At 39.3% G+C, this 22,530-nt stretch overlaps 1 protein-coding gene across 1 annotated transcript in view; it reads right to left on the bottom strand.

Moving 5' to 3' along the window:
* SUSD5 (sushi domain containing 5) overlaps positions 1–22,530 on the bottom strand; it is a 67,155-nt gene that overhangs the window by 37,412 nt on the left and 7,213 nt on the right. Inside the window, exons 2-3 of the mRNA XM_074943259.1 lie at positions 18,732–18,909; positions 4,847–4,965 (exon numbers count right to left, since the gene is read on the bottom strand). Of these exons, the coding sequence (XP_074799360.1) occupies positions 4,847–4,965; positions 18,732–18,909 (297 nt within the window). The remainder of the gene's footprint in view (positions 1–4,846; positions 4,966–18,731; positions 18,910–22,530) is intronic.

Genomic DNA, 22,530 nt, shown 5'->3' with positions numbered 1-22,530 from the left:
AACCCAGCTCTGGGCAACTCTGTGCATCCACTATATTCAGGATAGGAGATTAAAAAGAGGGCTCCACAGGTTAGAGCTAAATTATTAAAGCCATTGAAGCCAGTGGGCTTTTGCCCTATTTTAATAGGATCAGGATTTGTCTTTTAGTATTTTTTTGTAACTCTCCCATAGCAAACATATATTAAAATCATTTTTTCAAAAAGAGGTAAAAATCATATAAGCATTAGAATGTTGATATTACATTTCAGACAATTAGCAACAGACTGAAACAGTGATTGGCTCCATACAGCTGTTACGCAGAAATATAGTGAGCAGCCCTGTTTTATGCTAATTAATATACTTCACAAAGGGTATTGTGTGTGAAAAGGCTTCAACTTTTTGAAAAGAACTTCACAGGCAACCAGCCAAGTGGAACAATTTGTCATGAAGAGGCTTAGGTCTCAGGCCAGCCAACCTTTACTTAAGAGTGCTTGTTAAAACATAAACTGTTTATCCAATATCTGTTGAATATTCAAGCATGAGGGCACCTTGTGGTCATCTGGAAATATTGCTGAATTAAACACTGTTAGATGAGTGTGTTGTTATAGTCCTGCTTTCTCTCATCAGGAGCCTCCCTGCCCCGCACAAATGAGCTGCTCAGAAATGGTCTCTTCTGTATAAATATTTCATTTCCCTCAGTTTTCATTGTGCAATTCCACAGTGTCCTAAAACAATTTCTTCCATGTTTTGAAAAATCGTTTTTATGATGTATTTGTATTGCAGTAGGGCCTAGGAGCCCCAGTCACAGGCCAGGACCGCATTAGGCTAGGCACTCTACAAACACAAAACAGACAGAGTCCCTCCCTGCCCCACAGACCTTACTATAGACAAGGGACAACAGGTGGAGACAGGCAGGCAGAGCACAATGAAACAATAAGACAGTATTGGCCAGCATGACAGGCAGTGGTATCAGTACCCCAACTACTTAACCATTGCCCAGTTTTTATAGGCCACACAGCAAGGGAGAGTTTTAAGGAGGGATTTGAAGAAGGAAGATGAGATGGTTGGGTGGATATTTATGAGAGCTTCTCTCGTGTGACAGGCAGCATGGGAGAAAGGTGCTTGTTTCAAAATGCAACAATTGGGTGAGGAAAATGGCATCAATGAGCGGCAGGTGAAAGTTGACATTGTGATAATCCATGACAAATCATAGGAAAGGTTGGGGATAGGCTGTGAAGAGCCTTGAAAGTGAAGACATGTAGTTTGGTGCCATTGAGAAGGGGGAGCCAGTGGAAGGATTCAAAGACAGGGTTGACATGGTCAAAGTGATGAAGTAGCACAATGATCTTTGCAGAAGTTATTGAATAGATAGAAAACTGGACCCTTTTCAAGTCAAATGTTGCAATATTTTATTGTCTAACAGTAGATCAGATATGCTGCACACCTTTTGTCACTTCAGCATGATATTGTCATGTCATTATATTCACAGGCTTGATTAAAGATTAGGGCTGTCAAGCAATTAAAAAAATAATAGAATACCATTTATTTAAATATTTTTAGATGTTTTCTACATTTTCAAATATATTGATTTCAATTACAACACAGAATACAAAGAGTAAAGTGCTCACATTATATTTATTTTTATTACAAATATTTGCACTGTAAAAACCAAAAGAAATAGTATATTTCAATTCACCTAATACAAGTACTGTAGTACAGTCTCTTTATCATGAAAGTTGAACTTACAAGTGTAGAATTATGTACAAAAAGTTGGTTACAATTTGCAGGAGATAATGCTGCCTGGTTCTTGTTTACAATGTAACTTGGAAGTGAGAACAGGAGTTTACATGGCACTGTTGTAGCCGGCATAGCAAGATATTTACGTGCCAGATGCATAAAAGATTCATATGTCCCTTCATGCTTCAACCACCATTTCAGAGGACGTGTCCATGCTGATGATGGGTTCTGGTCAATAACGATCCAAAGCGGAGCGGACCAATGCCTGTTCATTTTCATCATCTGAGTCAGATGCCACCAGCAGGAAGCTGATTTTATTTTTTGGTGGTCTGGGTTCTGTAGTTTCCGCATCGGAGTGTTGCTCTTTTAAGACTTCTGAAACCATGCTCCACACCTCATCCCTGTCAGATTTTGTACTGAAGTCCAACCTTGGATCAAGTGCTGTAGCTATTTTTAGAAATCTCACATTGGTACCTTCTTTGCATTTTGTCAAATCTGCTGTGAAAGCGTTCTTAAAACGAACATGTGCTGGGTCATCATCCAAGACTGCTATAACATGAAATGCGGGTAAGACAGAACAGGAGACATACAATTCTCCCACAAGGAGTTCAGTCACACATTTAATGAACGCATTATTTTTTTAATGAGCATCATCAGCATGGAAGCATGTCCTCTGGAATGGTGGCTGATGCAGGAAGGGGCATATGAATGTTTAGCATATCTGGCACGTAAATACTTTGCAACGCCAGATACAAAAGTCCCATGCGAATGCCTATTCTCACTTTCAGGTGACATTGTAAATAAGAAGCAGGCAGCATTATCTCCCATAAATGTAAACAAACTTGTTTGTCTTAGCGATTGGCTGAACAAGAAGTAGGACTGAGTGGATTTGTGGGCGCTAAAGTTTTACATTATTTTTTTTTTGAGTGCAGTTATGTAACAAAAAAAATCTACATTTGTAAGTTGCGCTTTCACGAAAGAGATTGCAGTATGGTATTTGTATGAGGTGAATTGAAAAATACCATTTCTTTTGTTTATCATTTTTACAGTGCAAATATTTGTAATAAAAATAATATAAAGTGAGCACTGTACACTTTGCATTCTGTGTTGTAATAGAAATCAATATATTTGAAAATGTAGAAAAACATCCAAAATATTTAATAAATTTCAATTGGTATTCTATTGTTTAACAGTGCGATTAATCGCAATTAATTTTTTTGAGTTAATTGTGTGAGTTAACTGCGATTAATCAATAGCCCTACTAAAGATTTGTTAAAACACCTTAAGTGCTGTGTGAGTTTACTGTTTTTCAAGTACTGTGTCAGTCAATGCCATCTGCCTAGCTCTGTCCTTCTTTGAAGTGGCACACAAAAGCACATTGTGGGCTTAACAGGTCATCCCCACTATTCCATCATCTCAACTGTACAGTCTATATTTTACATAAGAATTCTCAGGTCCAAATTATTCTGTTACACAAGCATATGTCTAGAGAAAATCCACTAATATCCATAGAGTTAGTTTGGATGTACAGGGTGTATCTGAGAGCACAATTTGTCCCTCAGTTTTTTGTCTGAATGAGGAACACAGATTTTAGATTTAATTCTACATGCTGAGTTCAGAATATTGACTCCCTAGCTTCCAAAGTCTTCCAGGAGCTGTAAGGGCCAGTGTGACTCCCAACTGCACAGAATTTGAATTCCTGAGTTTATCCAGTTCCGTATACTGCTGAAAATGAGACTGAATTTCCATTCTGGAAACTGGTTTTTAAAAGTATGATAAGTTTACTATCAATAAAAATATTTTTCTCATAATACATCTTTACTGGTGGGCCCTGAGATCTGAGTATCTACAACTGAGGTTAACCTCTAGCACAGTACTTTAGTTTCACATTCAGCATGAACCATGACATCCAGAGTCCCCAAAGCAGGCCTGGTCTATACCAACTGACTGGCATACCTTGTAATCATAACATGCGTGCAGCGCCTCATGCCAACACATGATAGCCATCATAAGTGTTTCACAAATATTAGTTGTACTGGTTTGTTGCAATACCTGAGATGAGGTCTTTAGCTGTGTAGTATTGGATGATTTCTTCCTAGACTAACTCCAACCAACAATGCAATGTTTTGTGTTGGGAAATTATCCAAAAACCTCTGCTGCCAACAACACAGCTGAGCACTACCAGTGCTTCAGGAATCCCAGAACGTATTGGTACAACCATGCTTGTAAGTAGAGCTGTGTGAATAATTATTTGTTTTGGTTCATGGCAGGGCCGGCTCTACAGTTTTTGCCGCCCCAAGCACTGAAAACAACTGCCGCCGCGGATGGCAAAAGGAAGAAGTTGCCACCGATTTGCCACCGCAGCCGGCAAAGAGGAGAAGCTGCCGCCGAATTGCCACAGCGGTGGGCGGAACAGAGAAGCTGCCGCCGAATTGCTGCACTACCGCCCCAAGCACCTGCTTGGAATGCTGGTGTCTGGAGCCAGCCCTGGTTCATGGGTAATTCCAAAAAAATGTGGGGGGGGGAGGGAATCATTTTGGGTCAAACAGAAAAAATGTTTTGAAATTTTCAGTAAATTAAAAGTAAGAAAAAAAAAGTGGGGGAGGTATTTTGTTCATACTGAAAAGAAAAGTGTTATTTCAATTTTGAGTGTTTTAAAAATAAGTTGGAAGGCAATTTCTAAAGGAACCAAAAAATCAAAACATTTAATTTTGCAAATGTAAATAAATGTTCAGATTCTTGAGATTTTGTTTGTTTTTTGACATGAACAATTTAGCAAACTACTTTGCGAAGTGTTTGTGTTGCTGAATCTGAATTTTTTTGGCAGAAAAAAGTTTTGGACAGAAAGAACTAGCCCAGCTCAGGTTGTAAGATGTGTTATGTGAACACCAAAATGGTTCTGTCAGAAGCTTTGTTGCTGTGTGAACCTGCTAAATTCCCGCAAGAATAAGTTTGACCATCATGTCATGCAACTCATGTCCTTGCAACAGATTCCTCACTTAATGGAGACACACTGTAAGGATTTATTTCGTAAAATTTCCCATCATTGCTCCCACTAGTAGGAAAATTTAAGAAAAAAGTCCTTTTTCCTGGTGACAGTACATTGTTTCAATGACATATTAGTACTGACCTTGATCCTTCACACAAAGTGCATTGTATCTGCCACCTGGAGAGGGATCATTTTCAATGTTAACATCGATAGCTTTCACACTCTGCTGGTTGCTGCCTGTCTTACTGCACACCATTGTCCTAAAATAGAGAAGAAGGAGAAAAAAATCAGAAGTTCTGCAGGAAGTGTACTGCACATATAGGTGAAATTGGTTGGCCTTATATCACTTCAGTCAGGGAATAGCATTGCATCCGTCTTTATATTGTCAGGACTGAACTTCTGAGGAGCTTGCACTGGGGTAGTAATGTGGAAAAGGCCATTCTGGGAAAGAATAGATAAGAGAGACAAGTAATTTTTTAAAATGCCGGGTCATATATTAATTCAAGGCCACAGGAAGCACTAAAAGTTTAGGACTGGCATTTGAAAGAGTGATAGCACATTTCAGTTTGTGCACAGTATGTCTAAACATTGGGACAAATCCCAAGTCCTGCCTAAGGACCATATTTTGCTTCACTTACAACAGTGTAAATCCACAGCAACAATGTTGGCTTCCACAGTGTGCTCTAGATTGAAAACAGTTTAAATCAGAGCAGAATTTGGCCTTCTGTCTTTTTTAGTTCTTTACTCAAGTAAAGAACTCAAGAGCACCCTGTAAAAATCCAGGTAGTGCATTAAAAACAGCAGCTTAGCCAAGGCTGCACAGCTGGTGGCATGGGGCAACCTTGTGAGTATACACAAAGGATCTTGGAGGAGATTATACTTGGGTGGCTAGCCCATGCTGCTGCTTGCGCTGCTGTGACTACACTGCTATTCATAGCATGCTAGCTTGATCAAAGCTAGTGCATATACGTCCGCTTGAGCTGAAAACTGCACAGTGTAGATATACCCTGAGACAGAAAATTGAAGTGACTTGCCTACAATGTTGCAAATCAGTGGCAAACAGGGATTAACTGAACAAACATGATAAAATCCTAAAAGTATTATTTTAATAAATTATTTTCAATTATTGGTGATAATAGGAAATCCTGGAATCTTTACCTAATTTGTACTCAGACAAAACTCCTATTAAATCCATCTCTCTCCCTCTTAGATATGGTGTCTCTACAGAACTAAGAGGAGCAATCAGTAGTATATTATAGATGAAGCTGTTAGCACTGCCTATACTTATGGCTACCCAACACTTACCATTATAAGATCCTATTTTGAGTTGCTTATAATTTTGATTAACTTTACCTGTTCAGGCTGAAACTTCCCATGCTGGTGTCTACCTTAGGCTGAATTTTTTTGGAAAATTTCAGCAAAAATTGGTTTAGACATTTCCAAGGATTAGATTAGGGAAAAATACACTGTTTTGCCCAAGCTAAAAAAAAATCATTGAGAAACTGTAGCACCTTCATGCTTTAGAGAAGGGACATGACATTTTGGCAGGGATACACTAGATGGCAGGGGTCGGTTTTGTTTTCTGTTTTTTGCCATTCTTTTGAAAATCTGCTTGAATTTGGCCAAGTTGAAAGCCTTTGAAAAATCTTTTCCCATATGCTTAGCAGAGACTTGTTAGACTTTGGCAGCTAAGTTCTCCAAAGATTCCATCTTCACTGAGCATGCTCCATCCCAAAGATGCAGGGGCTATCCAATTGTACCACTCTACTTGGCACTGGTGAGACCTCAGCTGGGGTATTGTGTCCAGTTTTAGGCACAACACTTTAAGAAAGATGTGGATAAATAGAGAAATACCAGAGGAGAGCAATAAAAATGCTAAAAGGTTTAGAAAACCTGACCTATGAGGATAGGTTAAAAAGAAAACTGGTTATATTTATTCTTGAAAAAGGTAGCCTGAAGGGAGACTGATAAGTCTTCCTATCATACTTATATGTGTATATGTTTTTACGTGTTCAAAATATTGTTATTCTTAAAAATTCTTTTGAAGGCTTACAAACTTAAAACAATATTAATGAACTATTCAAATATACTACATCACAAAAATTGATGGTCTCATTACTTCCTTTTTAACTTTCTAGAATAGTTAAAAATGTCATTTACGAGTTGATATCAGAATCTAATTTCTGGCACCATAAACAAAATACAAGTTATGTTCATGTAAATATTTCATCATACAGAAGTTCAAAAAAATGAAAACTTGGAAAACCTCATCAGAAAGTCCCCCTCACACACACCCCACATCCCACCCTTCTGATGCATTTTTTCCTCCTGGAAAAACAATACTGCACTTAATGGGCTCATTTTACATAAAAAGCATTCATATGTGTGCGTGTGCATGTGCCTTCACACATGCATGTGTGAGTAGGAAGGAAATCTTTAGATTTTCCCTCCTACTGCATAAGGACATGGTCCTGCCAAGACTTATGCCCATGCTTAACTTTACTATTGAAATAAATGGAATTACTCATGGTAATAAATTAGTCTTGCAACGTCTGTGCCTAGCTGTTTGCTCCTTTCAACTGTAACAATTTGTTTGCATCATTTTATATGCAAACAGAGTCTCACTGAAAGTCAATGGGACAAAAATTAGATTTAACTGCCTAAATCACTTAGGCTTTGCAATGCTGAGCAGCGAAACATCTAAATATCTTTAAAAGTCTGGATCTATGTGTCTAAAGTTTAGTGCCCAAAATCTGAGGCACTCAGAATCAGAGAGTGAAAATTTGCCCCACAGTAAATTCAGTGGGAATTTTGGTCACTCATGATCTCTGAAAATCAATCCATGTCCCTTTGGATAGGACAACACTGGAGCTGGAAGTTGTAATTTCCAGCTCAAGGAGACATACCTGTGCTTGCTCTGATCAAGCCAGAGCACTAAAAACAGAAGGTAGGTGTGGTGGTGCAAGTGGCAGGATGGGCACTGCCCGGAATACAGTCTCATCCAAGACCCTAGATATATATTCACGTGATTAGTGCCACTTGCACCACTCTGGTTAGCACGGATATGTCTGCTCCAGCTGGAAATTACACCTTACATCTCCAGTGTAGGCATACTCTGTGTGTGCCTAAGTAAGGACTCAATGCCTGATCTTAGGCATCCAGTTCTGAAAATTTGAGCCTGCATTTTCTGACTTTTAATCCTCTGTTCTAGCTATTATCCACTACTGCAGCCCAAAGCACTACTAGTCAGTGTGCTATTTCTGGGATAGACTAAAAATTTCTCTTTGGCTGACGGATCCTTGGAATTTTGCTATCATGTCCAAAATAGGATACTGTGAATCATATGTAGGATTGTGTGTTTAAAAAACGAAGTGCTTTTTAATTTTTTTCAGATGCCATATAAAGTTCCTGTGTGGTTTGCTGTTGCAAGGATATAGGTGATGGAAATCTAATATAGTACATTGACTTGTTAATCCTTAGAATAGCATTTATTAGTTACTGTTGATAGAAATAAGACTTAATAAAAAGGCTATGAAGTAAGTAATTTTTACCATTATACACAAAGTAAGATTCCAGTGTGTTTGACCTTTTGAATCCCTTACAAAAAGATCCAAACTGTTGGATTTATAGCTAAACCATGTTCCTTCATTACATTTAAAAAATGAAATGCTCTTCCTGTAGATTAATTCATTCCTGCTTCAAACAAGATTTTAAGTGACACTGCACTTAAGAGTTTAACTTGGTACTGTATATTATAAAATTAGAATTGTGAATTTGTTTTGATTAAAATTGAAAACATCCAGATACAATTTCTCTGGGAATGAAGAAATCCTGTCTCATGTAAATAGGGAAATAACAAAAGCCTATTTGATTCTTCCAATCCCACATTCTCTGTCTGTATGCTTCCTGCATAGAGCCCAATCCTGCAAGGTGCTGAGCATTTCCTATGAGGTGTTGACTGCACTCAACCCCCACTGAGCCCTTCAAATGAGAGGGCTCAGCACCTTATACCATTGGGTTTAAGGATCCAGCAGGCCTATAAAGCCTTACTTGACTGTTTGAAGTCAATAGGCCTACTTGTGTGAGAGTAGCAAAATCAGGCCCTTTTCTGTAAATTCTTTGGGATGGGTATATGTCTTTCTACATGTCTGTAAAGTGCCAACTGCTATAGAAACAGTTATTGGTGAAGCATGTAGCAGAGCTGTTAACAAAAGCTGTACATGTATCTCAATTCTAAAGGGTCATTTTCAGATGCTTGTATCTTTGTTAAACTTTTCCCTTTGGGACTAAAATATATGAATTTATTTTAAAGGGTTTGTGCAAAAACAGCAAAGCTTTGCTGAAATCAGAGCCAGAAAGTGTGAAAATCATATACTTTTCCCATTAATTGTTTGCCACTTTTTTGGAATAGCTCCAGCACTTTCATGGGAGATGGTAAAACTTGAAACACAGTATGTTTTTTATTCACCATTCCCAGTCTTAGAACTATTGCTGCTTAAGAGTCACAATGGTTAAGAGGTTTCAGCGTAGCAGCCGTGTTAGTCTGTATCCGCAAAAAGGAGTATTTGTGGCACCTTAGAGACTAACAAACTTATTTGAGCATAAGCTTTCGTGAGCTACAGCTCACTTCATCGAATGCATGCCACACTCTGAATACGGAATAGAATGGAAGAGGGGGGTCACTCTGCATATGTCTACACTGCAATAAAACCCGTGGCTGGCCCGGGTCAGCTGACTCCAGCTTGCAGGGCTCGGGCTGGGGGGCTATAAAATTGCAGCGTAGACATCTGGGTTCATACTGGAGCCCAGGTTCTGAGACCTCGGGAGGGGGGGTGGGTCCCAGAGGCCAGCATCCAACCCAAGCCTGAAAGTCTACACTACAGTTTTATAGCCCCTCAGCCTGAACCCCATGAGCCCGAGTCAGCTCACTGAGGCCAGCCACAGGTGTTTTATTGCAGTGTAGACATACCCTGTGGGATTTGAATTTGAGTGGATGATTTCAGTTCTGATTTGAGCCCAGATGTATGTGGAATTCTACATCTTTTTAGCATGTCCTTTAGTCTGTTTCTTAGTTCAGTCTGTTGTGTGATTTATACCCAGTTATTTCACAAGTAGGTACAATTTTTCTTCTCTCTGCAGAGGTCTGTGTAACACTTAGATATACATAAAAGGAACAGAATGAGTCAGAATACTGATCAGCCGTAATAATTATGTGTTTTGGTAAACATCTGACCTGGATGTCAGCTATTTCTGAAAACCTCTTACAATACCATGAATACAGAAAAACTGTTCCTCCAATCATCATTAGGGGAAAAAAACATCTATACAATTATTATATAGAGGGCGCCAGTGGTGAGCTGGAGCCAGTTCGCACCAGTTTGCGCGAACCGGTTGTTAAATTTTGAAGCCGGTTTAGAACCGGTTGTTAAAGGGTGGGCAAACTCCAGCCCGCAGGTTACATCTGGCCCACAGGACCGTCCTGTCCGGCCCACCTGAGCTCCCGGCTGGGGAGGCTTCCCTGGCTGAGAATCCCTTTTTAATTTTTACTCACCCGGCCACGCTCCAGGTCTTCGGCAGCACTTTGGCGGCAGGTGCTTCAGTGCTGCCAAAGACCCGGAGAAAGCGAAGGACATGCTGCTGAAGTGCCGCCGAAGACCCAGAGCGACTGAAGGAACCGGTTCTTCAGATTTTGGCAGCTCATCACTGGAGGGCACTAATAACATATTGGATTAAATTCAGATTCCATATGTACATTCCACTTTCTTCCATTGCTCATGACTCTCTCAAACAAATTGTTTTAATTGTTCCTTAGTTACCCGAATGTGAAAAATATATTTTTCCTATATGTTACAATTAACTCACTTATATAAATAACAAAATAGTTTCAAGTAGAAGGTTCACTCTGTGGTTGTCTTGTACATCTCAATTAAAGTAAAAAAATCAAGCCAAATTTGAAGACAAAAAATGGTTCCGTGGTTTTACAGTTACGAGCATTTAGAGATGCCGGTTTCACACGTAGGCATTAGAATTTTTATTTAAGGTTTTTCATGGAGCTTTTAAAATGTTGGTTCTGCCAATCAGCCCTTCAGCTTTAGTGGTGCCCTTAAACTGAGAGTTTAGCTGAGACATGCATATGAGATGAAGGCTTTTTAGTGGCAGTGGTGCTAACTATAGTTCTTGCCCTATTCAAGGAATGTTGAAGTGAATCAAGTGCAGCTTGTAATCTCCCCATGCAAATAGCTCTGGATTTCTTTTTTCATTTTTTCTTTAAGGAAACAAGATAACTAAATATAAAAATACTTCATTGTTAAGCTTGGGAAATCAAGCACGCCCAAGTCAAGAAATTGAAAAGTTAAGGCTGCTTCTGCTGTATTAACTCAGCTAAATTGCACATATGTATTTTCTACTCCTCTTTTACTTGTTAAATGTTAACTTTATTGTGGTTGTGTTGTAGTTTATATCATAAAAGTATCAAATGATCAACCCGGTGGAATTAATGTCCCAAGAGCAATGCTAGTAAGTTTTGATGCCATTCAATAATCATACAATTATGATTAAGACATTTTAGTGTTTGTGGCCTCAAATTAGACATAACTTATTTTTAAAGAGAGTACAGATTTTTTTCACAATATTTTCCCTTCATAGTATCACTATAGGGGAGAATCAGAATTGTTTGAGGATCTTAATTTTGTATTTCCATACTTTAACATGTTTGGAATCTTTGATAGTTTAACCTTACCTTTGAATTCACTGGGTTAGTAATGCTTGCTTTTAGGATAATTGAAAACTTCCTGTGGTGATCTTTTTCCTTCAAACTACCCTCAAGCTTCATTCTGTCTTGCCTTAGTTTTTTGTCTGGGAATAGTTAAGAATGTTTGATTAACGTAATAATGATTATTTTAATGTTATATTGCAGTATAATTATACTTCATCTTTGTTTTATTATATATTTAAAGAAATCTAATCTTTTAAGTTGTATGCAATATACAAGATACAGTATTGTAGTATCAATGACTGTAGAAGGAAGCATGTGGAAGTGGGTTTAACCCTGAAACAAGATTATCTGTAGCCAAATAATGCCCATTTAATCTTGCAGCTTTTACTGGAGGAGGCTAGGGTTTAGCAATGGGTAGGTCTGAGACACTAAGGGTATGTCTACACTGCAATTAAAAAGCCACAGCTGGCCCATTCCATCTGACAGGGGCTTGCAGGGCTCGAGCTAAGGGACTGTTTAATTGCAGTGTAGATGTTCGGACTTGGGCTGCAGCCCTAGCTCTGGGACCCTCCCATCTTGCAGGGTCCTAGAGCCCAGGCTCCAGCCTGAGCCTGACGGTCTACTCCATAATTAAATAGCCCCTTTGCCCGAGTCCCGCGAACCTGAGTCAGCTGGCATGGGCCAGCCATCGGTTTTTAATTGCAGTGTAGATATACCCTAACATGAACAGGCATGAGCTTGTTGCAAGAGGAGGACTTCAGTATGTAGGATGCCATGAATAGTTCTGATGATGTTGAAATGCAGGTGATCAGATGGAGTACTACCTATTTGCCAGTTATTCCTATTATGCTCTCACTCTTATATTGAGAAATACATTTTTTGACATCCACGATGGGGACAGAGTGAGGATATCTGAATGGAGGCATCCTCATTTGCTAGTCAGAGGATGCAGCATGTACCATCTGCTGATTTGACCCTGACCTCAGAAATTGTGATGGCTGGTCCTGTCCAAACTTCTGACAGGACACTCCTTGATCTGTCAGACGAGGAGCACCACATTGACTGTCCCGTTTCTTCCACAGACCACTCCAAGTTAGGAAATTCAACCAGAGAGAAGTGTCAACAACCATGATCCCTTCACCTCGGATTAAAAAAAAAAGACTGAATTCCCTGGTGGTGGGGTGTCGGAGCAGGGCACCTGGGTGATGTGAATTTCCTGACAAACTGTGCCATCATGGTCAAAAAGAGCCATGTCCTTCTTGATAGTGAAAGCCAGTAGGGAACACCTCAGTCTATTGCTGACCAACTTTGTAAAATCCTGCCTCGGGAGGGTCTTCTGCTTCACACATTCTGCCCTCTTAACTGCCAGTTCAATATTCTATTCAAGATATTGTTCTAATCTTTAAATCCCTGATGGGTCTAGGTCTGATCTGTCTCAGAGATCAGCACTGATTCTGTGACACGGGATAACTCTGATCACGAAAGATACTGCAGCTGGGAGTCCCAGAGATGAAATTCAAGTGCTGGAGGCAGGGTGTTCTCGGGGGGGGAGCCCGAGCTGCAGTGTTCCCTGCCAACAAAGATCCGGGTGATCCCAAACCTTACTACTTTTAGGACACAATGTAAGACCCTTCTGTATAGTCAAGCCTTCCAGTAGTGGAGCTATACAAAATGGTTTAGCCTTCTAGACAACAACAACCAACATGATGTGAGGGCAGAGTGAAAAGTCTAGGTCCTATTTTTGGAAAGAAAATATTTTTACATATTTATTTAGTGCCTAGTGCTCCTTTGGGAAATACTTAGATTAGATATTGGCAGCCAGAGCAGAAAAGAAACAGTCTGAATGACTGATTTCATTTTAAATGGAAAAGTCATTGGTTTCGTGACACATCCTTCTCTCCTTCTACCACACACACACACATACCAGAACATTACATCAAGCAATATTATGTGGATCCTTTCATCTCTAGATCACTATTTCAAATTTAGCCCAGGTTGGTAGTGACCAAAAGTTGTTGCCATCTGATAGCAATGCTGCAGTCTTAGTGGGTGGTCACAGTCCAGTTCCGAGTAAATAGATGTCCACAATTGAAATTGGTAATTTCAGCAGATATGTATCAAGGATTCAAAGCCCACAGAAACCCTCTCACTCCCAAAATTGGCTCTTTTTAGGACTGGGGCACATCAGCAGGGCAGCACTGGGGAGCTTGCACTGCCATTGCCTTTTACCTGTTGTGTGGATAAATAGAGGACTTTGGTTTTAAGAGAGATCAAGCCGATGCTTTTCAGGTTACTGTCAGTTTAATTTTTGAAAATCCGTTTTTCACATGCGAAGATTTAGAGTGGTGTTTGGTGGGTTCAAAGGAAAAGCTCACAAACATTTCTAAAATGAATTCTAAAATATTTAGCACCTTCTGGAGATAAGGTAGTATACATTTTTATATTTTAGGAAGTGAAGTGGTGTTAAGTTTTCCAGCCTCCCTGCTGTAATTCTCATTTGTCATCTTGGAATAAGTGCTAATAGCTATTTGCAACAAAATGACACTCTTGTGACATATTTGCCTGTCAGATTAATGACCCAATAAAAGCAGTAAGTGAGCTGCCAGTGAATGAAAGGAAGAAAGAGGTGCAATGCTTTCTGAAGGCATGATGATCTTTTGCAACTACTTTTTGGATTTAAACATTCAATCTGAAAACCCTGTGTGAAGCCCTCCAGCACGGTACAGTATGTTCTTTAGGTTTTCATTCCAGCCTCTTCTTTGTGTTTATTTTTAGGTTTCCGAAAGTTGGAAAATGAACATCCCACAGATTATTCTGTCTTCCTTGAATCTCTGATGATCAAGCATGGTGGGGGCTCACATACAGTATATTATAAAATAGCTGTTCTTTATAGTGAAAACCCTATAATCATTCTCGGTGTTCTGTACTGAAGTTCTCAGGGCAAATATACTCATTCCCAGCCCCTCTCCACAGCTGCCTTTCATCCCCACCAGAGCTGTCATCTCCTTCCCTAATTTTCATTGTCTTCTTGAAGAGAATGAGACCCTTTCCACTCCACCTAGCCCTATGCAGGAGACCTCGGTTCTGTTCCTGGCTCTGCCACTGACTAGCTGGGTGAGCTTGGACAAGTTACTTCACCTCTCTGGGTCTCTCTTTCCCCTTTCTTATCAGCTCTTTGAGGTAGGGGCAGTCTCTTACTATGTCTTTATACAGTGTCTAACACAGTGGGAGTCCTCACCAAAAAAGAGCCCCCCTCAGGTATAAAGCAGAGTAACGGTTTTAAGAGCGACCATTTACTTCATTGAGACTTGCATTTTTTGTTTTCTTTTCTCTAATTCTTAAGAAACACATCTTAATTGTACTTTTCTGTCAGGGTTTGCCATATGACCCTAGTGTCCTATTTTCCCTCATAAAATAAGAGTTACATGTATTCCATATGCTTCAAGACATGCTTTTGTTGTTTGGGGGTTCTTTGTATTCTTCTTAATATTTTACATAGTGAGACCAAGGTTTGGTGCCTAAATTATTTAAACGTCTAAACAGGTGGCCTAATTTTTCAAAAGTGCCGAGGATCCAGCAGTTCCTAGTAATTTTAATGGGAGCTGCTGGTATTCAGTCCTACAGAGCTATTGCATTCTGATGTGCTGCAGCAAACTGCTGTTAATTATGAATAGTTTAGCATTCTTCATAATCACGTACTCAGGGCAAATCCTCAACTGGTGTAAATTGTCATAGCACCATTGACTTCAATGAGCAGTTGAGATCAGCCCGTCAGCCTATTGTGGCTCAGAAAATAGAAAATATTGTTGTCTTCTTGCACCTTTAAAATGCTGACAGTGCTTAGAGGGAAGAATGGGGACACTTCTTGTCTCACCCACCCCACCCATCCCACTTCCTCATTTAATACTACTGAAAAGTTGTATAAAAGGACCCGTTTAATAATCCTGCCATGTACATTGTAGGGATGAAAATAGTTTTCTTGGCTTTCAGGCCTGCAACCTATTTCAGGGACTGGGTTGGTAAGAGAAAAAAAGAAAAAGTTTGAGTGATGGAACCTATCTTATTCCTTTTTTTTTAACTGGATTTTTTTTTAATTTCAAAAGTACTTTAAAATTAATTTTAAACACTTTCATTTGGACAAAAAAGAGTGCCGGAAATAATTACTTTCCTTTGAAGTTTTTTTCATTTATAGTAAAATTTTCTATCCTTTGGAAAAAAATAATGGGAAACTGTATTTTATCATTAAAAATGCATATAGCCCAATGCTATCTAAAATAACTAATAACAGTCACCAAAGCTAATAATTCCCTAAAGTTTAAGAACTTTTAAGGGGACAGTATTCTGTGGAAAAACATAACTTTGTCAACACTAGACACTGACAGTAAATGGGCTAATGTACTTTATTCAAGAGAACTTTGCAAATACAAATTGAAGGAAGCAGTAGAGTAGAGCAAGGTTAAAGAGGTGAGAAACCAGCTGAAGGCAGAGTTCACAAGTTGGAAAGATGTACTTGTGGTTAACTCTCAAAACTAGGAATCAGATGACCTGGGTTCTGTTCCTGGCTTTGCTATGGAATTGCTGTGTGACTTTGAGCAAGTCACTGTTTCTTTCCTATGTTGTTATAATGCACCACTGGCCATAGTATTGTATCTACTGATATGTGCCACATGCAAAAATAAATGTGGCTATGTGTCTGTCCAGGAGGACAGAATTTTGCACTCTTCCATTTTCTTAAGTGGGATTATCATGTTGATGTTGCTGTGCTTCAGTTTCTGCATCTGTAAAATAGGGATAAGACCAACCTATATCTTCTCCTGGGGGAATTCTGCACCAAAACATTAAAAATTCTGTGCACAATATTTTAAAATACTGCATATTTCATTTGTCAAAATAGCACAATATAATTATGCCAGTTTCAATTATTTTGGTGATTTATTTCAAAATACCTGTCAGCAACTATGTCTGTAACAATACAGACAACAAAAAAGATTCAGGAAATATTTTTTGACAAATAGATTCCATACTAGGCATATTAATACAGAACTTTGAGTAATAATTCATTTAAACTACAATACAGAAATATATTTCCTGCACCCCTCAGAAGCAGTGCAAAGGCTTAGGGGAGACAAGGGTAACGGAGGAGCTGAGGGAGAGGGAAGTAATTGCTGCGAAAGAGCCTGGGTGTGAACTTGAAGGTTGTTGGGTGTGGGTGAGTGAAGGATGGATCAGGGGTTTTTTGGGGTAGGGAGGGATTGTTAGGGAGCCTCCACCATGCAGACCTTGGCTGTACACCAGCCTGTTTTATTCAGTCAGGTACAATGGTCCCTGTTCCCATGTGTCAATTTTAGTTATTTTTGTATACAATAGAACTATAGTAAAACACTCTAGATTAAACCAAACCTAACTTAAAGTGTCCCAATCCATACATCATACAGGAAAATACACTTTTTCGCTTGTTGTGAAGATGGTAAACATTCAAAGTCTAGCTTTCAGAAGTGCTGAGCACCTACAACTCCTGTTGAAGTCCATGGGAACTGTGGGTGCTCAGGATCTCTGAAAATGAAGGCCGGATGGTTTACTGTATGAGGGAAGGAAAGAATGGCTTTGTGCTTAACGCACATGATTTGGAGCCAAAAAATCTGGCCTCTGTTCCCATGTCGCTAATGACTACATAGATATGTACCATTAAGTAAGTCTCTATGTCTCAGTTTTCTTAACTATAAAATGAGGGTAACTATACTTCCTTACCTCACATCATATGTTGGGAAGGTTCCTGAATGTTTGCAAAGCACCTTGAAATTCAAAGGCTTTGAAGTGTTACTTACTGCTCTCTTGTTTCCTGAAGAAACTTATTTGACAGTTGAGAACTCTATTTTATTTTTATCAGCTTGCCTGTCCCTGACATAACTATCCAGTCTTTCCCCTTCTTCCATTTTTGTCTTTGTGCTTTTTTTCCATATGGCTTTCCCATATCTGGGACCAGCTCCCTGACCTCATCCACCATGCATTCAACATTCTTCTGAGAGTCTCTCCCTAATACACCCTTCTTAATATTTATTATTTGTTTTGTTATTTTCATAGTGCCCAAAGGTGTACTAGGGTTCCTCACAGAAACGAATAAAAAGACATGGTCCTGTCATAGGGAACTTACACTTAGATATCATGTGACCAGTGAGGGTAACAAACAGGAGGGGATAGGATGAGAAAGAACATTGCTTCAGCAGTATGATCACACAGTGACTCCATTTAAACATGAACACTCAGAGACCTCAAGTGAGATAATGGCCCCGTGATGTTAGGCCCAATAGTTTGGCACCCTTGCCCCAACAATTTTACCATCTAGATAAATTACACCTGTAAATTTTGGTCCACTGATCAAAAATTGTGTAGTTCTTCCCAGTGCCCACAAGAAGTCCATCAATTATCACAGTTATCTAAACCATCAAGATGTCCTCATGCCTAAACTGAGTCACTGTGTGATCATATAGCTGAAGCAATGTCCTTTTTCATCCAATTCCCTCCGGTTTGTTACCCACACTCATCACGTCAGCTCTAAGTGTAAGTTCCCTATGACGGAAACATGTCTTTCAATTTGTTTTTGTGAAGAACCTAACACTCCTTTGGGCACTATAAAAATTAATAATAACTAATACAGTTACGCTGCATGGCCCCATTGACTTCAATGGGCTTTGGATCAGACCCTGTGTTTGTTATTTATTTTGTCCACAGGGTGCCCAACCCTGCACTACTGAAGTCAATAAGAGCTTTTCCATTGACTTCAGTGGCCGCAGGATTGGGCCTGTAAAGTGTAAGGCTCATATCCTCTAAAGCATTTAGGTACCTAACCTAACTCTCAGAATGGGAGTTAAATTGAGGATCTTGGCCTACATTCCTTTAGAGCTTGGTACACTGTTGGTATTCAACAAATAATAGCGAATGACAACATCCAAGATATTGACAGCTAGCTACTCAATATTTTCTGGATTTAAACAAGATATTTTGTGGGCCAAAGGGAATTTGATTGAAACAATGTATTTCTAAGATTAAAAGGAAGATGAATATATTTTAGAACTGTGTATTAGGTGATCTATGTACACTCACATCTCTGCAGCATCAGCTGTACGTGACTGATTTTGTGCAAGGTAACAGCATAGTTAGCTTATCTGAATGAAACACTTGAGACTTGGTTACATAAGCATTTCTTTGTGGCCAGTGTTTCTCGGTAATAATATTACCCAAAGTGGGAAAGCTTGTTTGAGAGCAATCATTCATGCTGGTTAGGTTGGATTTTGCTGTTTCCATTCTCCTTACCCAATGGTACCGTCGGCCAGCCAACCTCTGGTGCATGCGGCAGAAGAACAGTCCACTACAGCCCGTCTCAGTTCCTCTGCAGTGGCTAAGCGAGCACCCAGGTCAGCACACAATTTCTGAGCTGCGGTTAGGTCCAGATCCTGAGAGCTGTTTCTGGATTCAACTGTGAACAACTTCCCTGCAGCACCAAAGACAGACACACATAACAACAAAATGTGTCACATGTCACAGTGTTGTATTAAATAAATACACAAATATATTGTGGATTGTGACAAACCTATCAACTGCAAAATTAAACTTATTTTCTTTTATGATCTCAGTTTAATTTTAACTGAGCTCCTTGATCTTGGGAGCTAGTAACTTAGGCCTAGATCTTCAAAGATATTTAAGTGCCTAATGTCTATTGAAATCAATGGGAACTGGGCATCTAAACACCTTCAAGGATCTGGTCCTTGCTTCTGGCCTGTACCACTAGTAAATTACTACTCCTGTATACAAGCGTGTGCACGCACACATACACATAGCTTGGTTTAGCTACCTTGGTCAGTAATTAGAGAAGTGGGGCTAAGTTTCCACATATTTCTGATCCAGGTGAGTGGCTCCCCTTACTCCTACATGCCTGGATCCAAAGTCTGTACAGCTCTTGAAGTGTAAATAGGGGTTCTTAATCCCTCATATGGGTGTATAGTCAGAGTCAGAATCTATCCCATAGGAACTGGTAACGGAAACCATTACAAAGGCACCTGGATGCCTTACACTTAATTTATAAAATCAATCAAATTTATAAAATAACAAATACCAGTTTAAAAAGCTAGCAGTGTAACTCGCTCTTCCATATCAGCAACAAATTAATTCCCAGTCTCTGCTAGGAAAGGAAAGGTTTCATATACTTTGCAATAACCTGGACCTAAATTCTGCTGCAAATCACCATGGTTTTCATATCATACTGGAGCTGCAGACTGGAAATTATGCAGAACTTTCAAGTACATTTTTAAAAAGTGGAAGGCTTTTATTGAATGAAATATGAAAATGACTAATAGAATCAGCAGAGTATTCCTTACTGTTTGATTTTGTTTTAAACTCAGTTTATTTTACCCTGACTTTAAATTTTCAGTGCACTGTAGATTTTTGTTTTTACAACGCACTCCTGCATTGTGGACTTTATCGGGGTATTAGCTGGAGGTTGTAGCAGTTGGGCAGAGGGCAGGTAGGGTTTTGCATCAAAGGCAGCCTAGGTCATGACTGATTTGTAGAATAAGCATATTTGCTAGATGATTCCGCAAAAAATGATAAGCAGCAAAATAATTAACAATGTTGACATTTACATTTTCATAATAAGGTTTTGAAGTTAACACCCCACTGAGTTAACGCAAGTCTCGGAGCATTTGTTTTTGGATGTCAGCAGACCCAGGAAGACAGCAGTACATCAGATTACAACAGTTTATGTCAGGAAGGGCTTCTTTGTTATCGTAAGTAACATTTTATTTAAATAAAATCTTAGATTCTGCTGCACAATTCGACAGCAATTGGGGCATTAGGTAGCAAATTCCCTCATCCCAGATTACATGGGCCCTGACTAAACTAAATCAGGAATCCTTCAGGTGATCCATCCTACATTGTATGCCAGGCCCATCACCTTCCTCAAGCACTTCTGGCTTTAGCAAACAGATAACCCCAACCTGGATCTAACTAAACTTTGGCTCTAGCAGACTGCTGGCGGGAATAACTTCCAGAGATGTGGCCCTATGACTGACAACATCCTGCCATCAGCAGCAGAGATTTTAACCCAGTAACTGACAATGAGATCAATCAACAGGATAACAATTCCTGCAATGAGAAGTGTTGAGTTATGTTTCAGGTAACACACAGAGACCCCAATCAAAGATTTGGTCTCTAATGTGATAGGCACTGTATATACACCTTGAATTCCCATCAGAAATGAGCTGGAGCCAGGGCAGAGCAGAGACGGCAGCAAGCCTCTACATTTTCTACTACTGAAACTTCTGAATACTTTTCAAAGGCAACAGATAGAGTGCATGGCAGTAATGTAGCCTGATGGTCACAAATATGCAGATGACTGTGTCACGGTCTTCGTCAGAGGAGACGTTGGCAGACCTGCGACCAACTATGGCCTGAAAAAAAGGTGCCACAGCTGCCACCTGAAAATCTAGCAGTGATAATGTCTCCAGTGAGACCTCCAAAGGGAAGAAGAACATGTTTTCACCATCACCATCGGGGATCTCTCCTCCAGCAGGGAATTTGTCCATATTACAAGCCATCACACAGGTCAGCATAGTTGAAGGTCTCTGTTCAGGACTGAGGTGCACCAGCAGAGTTGTCTGGAGCAACCATATGCAGCATCTGGCTTGAGCACTAAGTGTTAGTCCTTCTCCTTAATAAGCACTACTTTCATCCACAAACATTTTAATTAAATGAATAAAGGAAAAGACTAAGTTGGTAAGTGATCAAGCTCCATCAAAATGTAATCTGAGGTAGTGCCGCTCATCGTTAATTTTTTTACCAGCCGTCCCTACCAATTGCAGCTTTGCAGGATTGCAGCAAAGGTTGTTTCCTTTTCCAGCCAACCAAGACTGAGAGCTAAGGGACAACTTTCCTTATTTATTGTTATTAGTGTGCTGGTAATTATGGCTAATCAAGCACTGCTCTTCAATGAGGCTTTATTGAAAATTCTGAAGATTCTGACAACCTATTTAGTTTTTTCGTTTTTTTTTAAATATAATACAGTCCTACCTGTCTGAAAGGTTTTGTGGATGTCCAAAATATTTGGATAAATAGATTTATGGGGAACATGGGACTGATCCATTGTGTTGGGGAAAGTTACTAGGAAGTTTTGATTAGATGGGGTACAAATAAACAAGACTGACCTGGATACCAGATTGACCTATATACTTTTTCTAAAGTTTTCAAGAACATTATGGCTATCTGCCTAGTTTGCAACAAGCGTTCTCAGTTTTATTTGCTTTCTCATTTAAAATGAAATAAAATGAATAAGCTTTAATCCTCTGGTATTTGACTTGCAAGACAGTTGGCATTTCCAATGTGTCTACATCATTCACAGTAGTGTCACATTAGAGCAGTGTTTTGGGGAATGAAAGAAAAAATATACTAGTACACCTACTTGGTAAGTTCCCTTATATAAATCAAAACTACAATATTGATTTTGAATTCCACATCTTATAATGGTGTTACAAAAGTTTTTGGGGCTATTAACATATAATTTTATTTTATAGGTGGGCATTCTTGGGAGCCTCGTCATTTGATAACTGAAATGAATAATCAAATTGTAAAAGTAGCTTTTGGGCAAATTCAACCCTCAAGTATAAAATTGCAGCTCTTAAATCAGTGGATGTTTTTTGCACATATCCCAAGACAGAATCTGGCCTGGAAACATTTCTAATGGAGGGCTTGCAAAATATATATGAATAGAATTTCAAGTGCATCTTTGCCTGTTGAAATTGCAAGCTCTTTAAGGCATGGCCTGCCTTTTTGTTATATGTTTATACAGCACCTAGCACAGCGGGGCTCTGGCCACTGGGCACTAGAGTAATGATAATAATAATTAATAATTAATAAAATTTTGATTTTTCAGGTTGCTGGTTGAAAAGGCTTATCTACATTGAGGATTTTTACACCAGTGTAGTAACTGCTTATGAGCCCTTCACTTTTATCAGGGGCAAATTCATATGCACATAAAATGTAAATGAGGAAAACATTAATGTTCTGGGGGCACGTATACTGACATTAGGGCTGAGAGCTTAACATATTGTGACAGAAGTAC

Source organism: Natator depressus, chromosome 2 (genome assembly GCF_965152275.1).
Source record: "Natator depressus isolate rNatDep1 chromosome 2, rNatDep2.hap1, whole genome shotgun sequence".
Lineage (NCBI taxonomy): Eukaryota > Metazoa > Chordata > Testudines > Cheloniidae > Natator > Natator depressus.
Note: the sequence above shows the minus strand (reverse complement) of the source record. Positions and strands in the feature narration are given on the sequence as shown.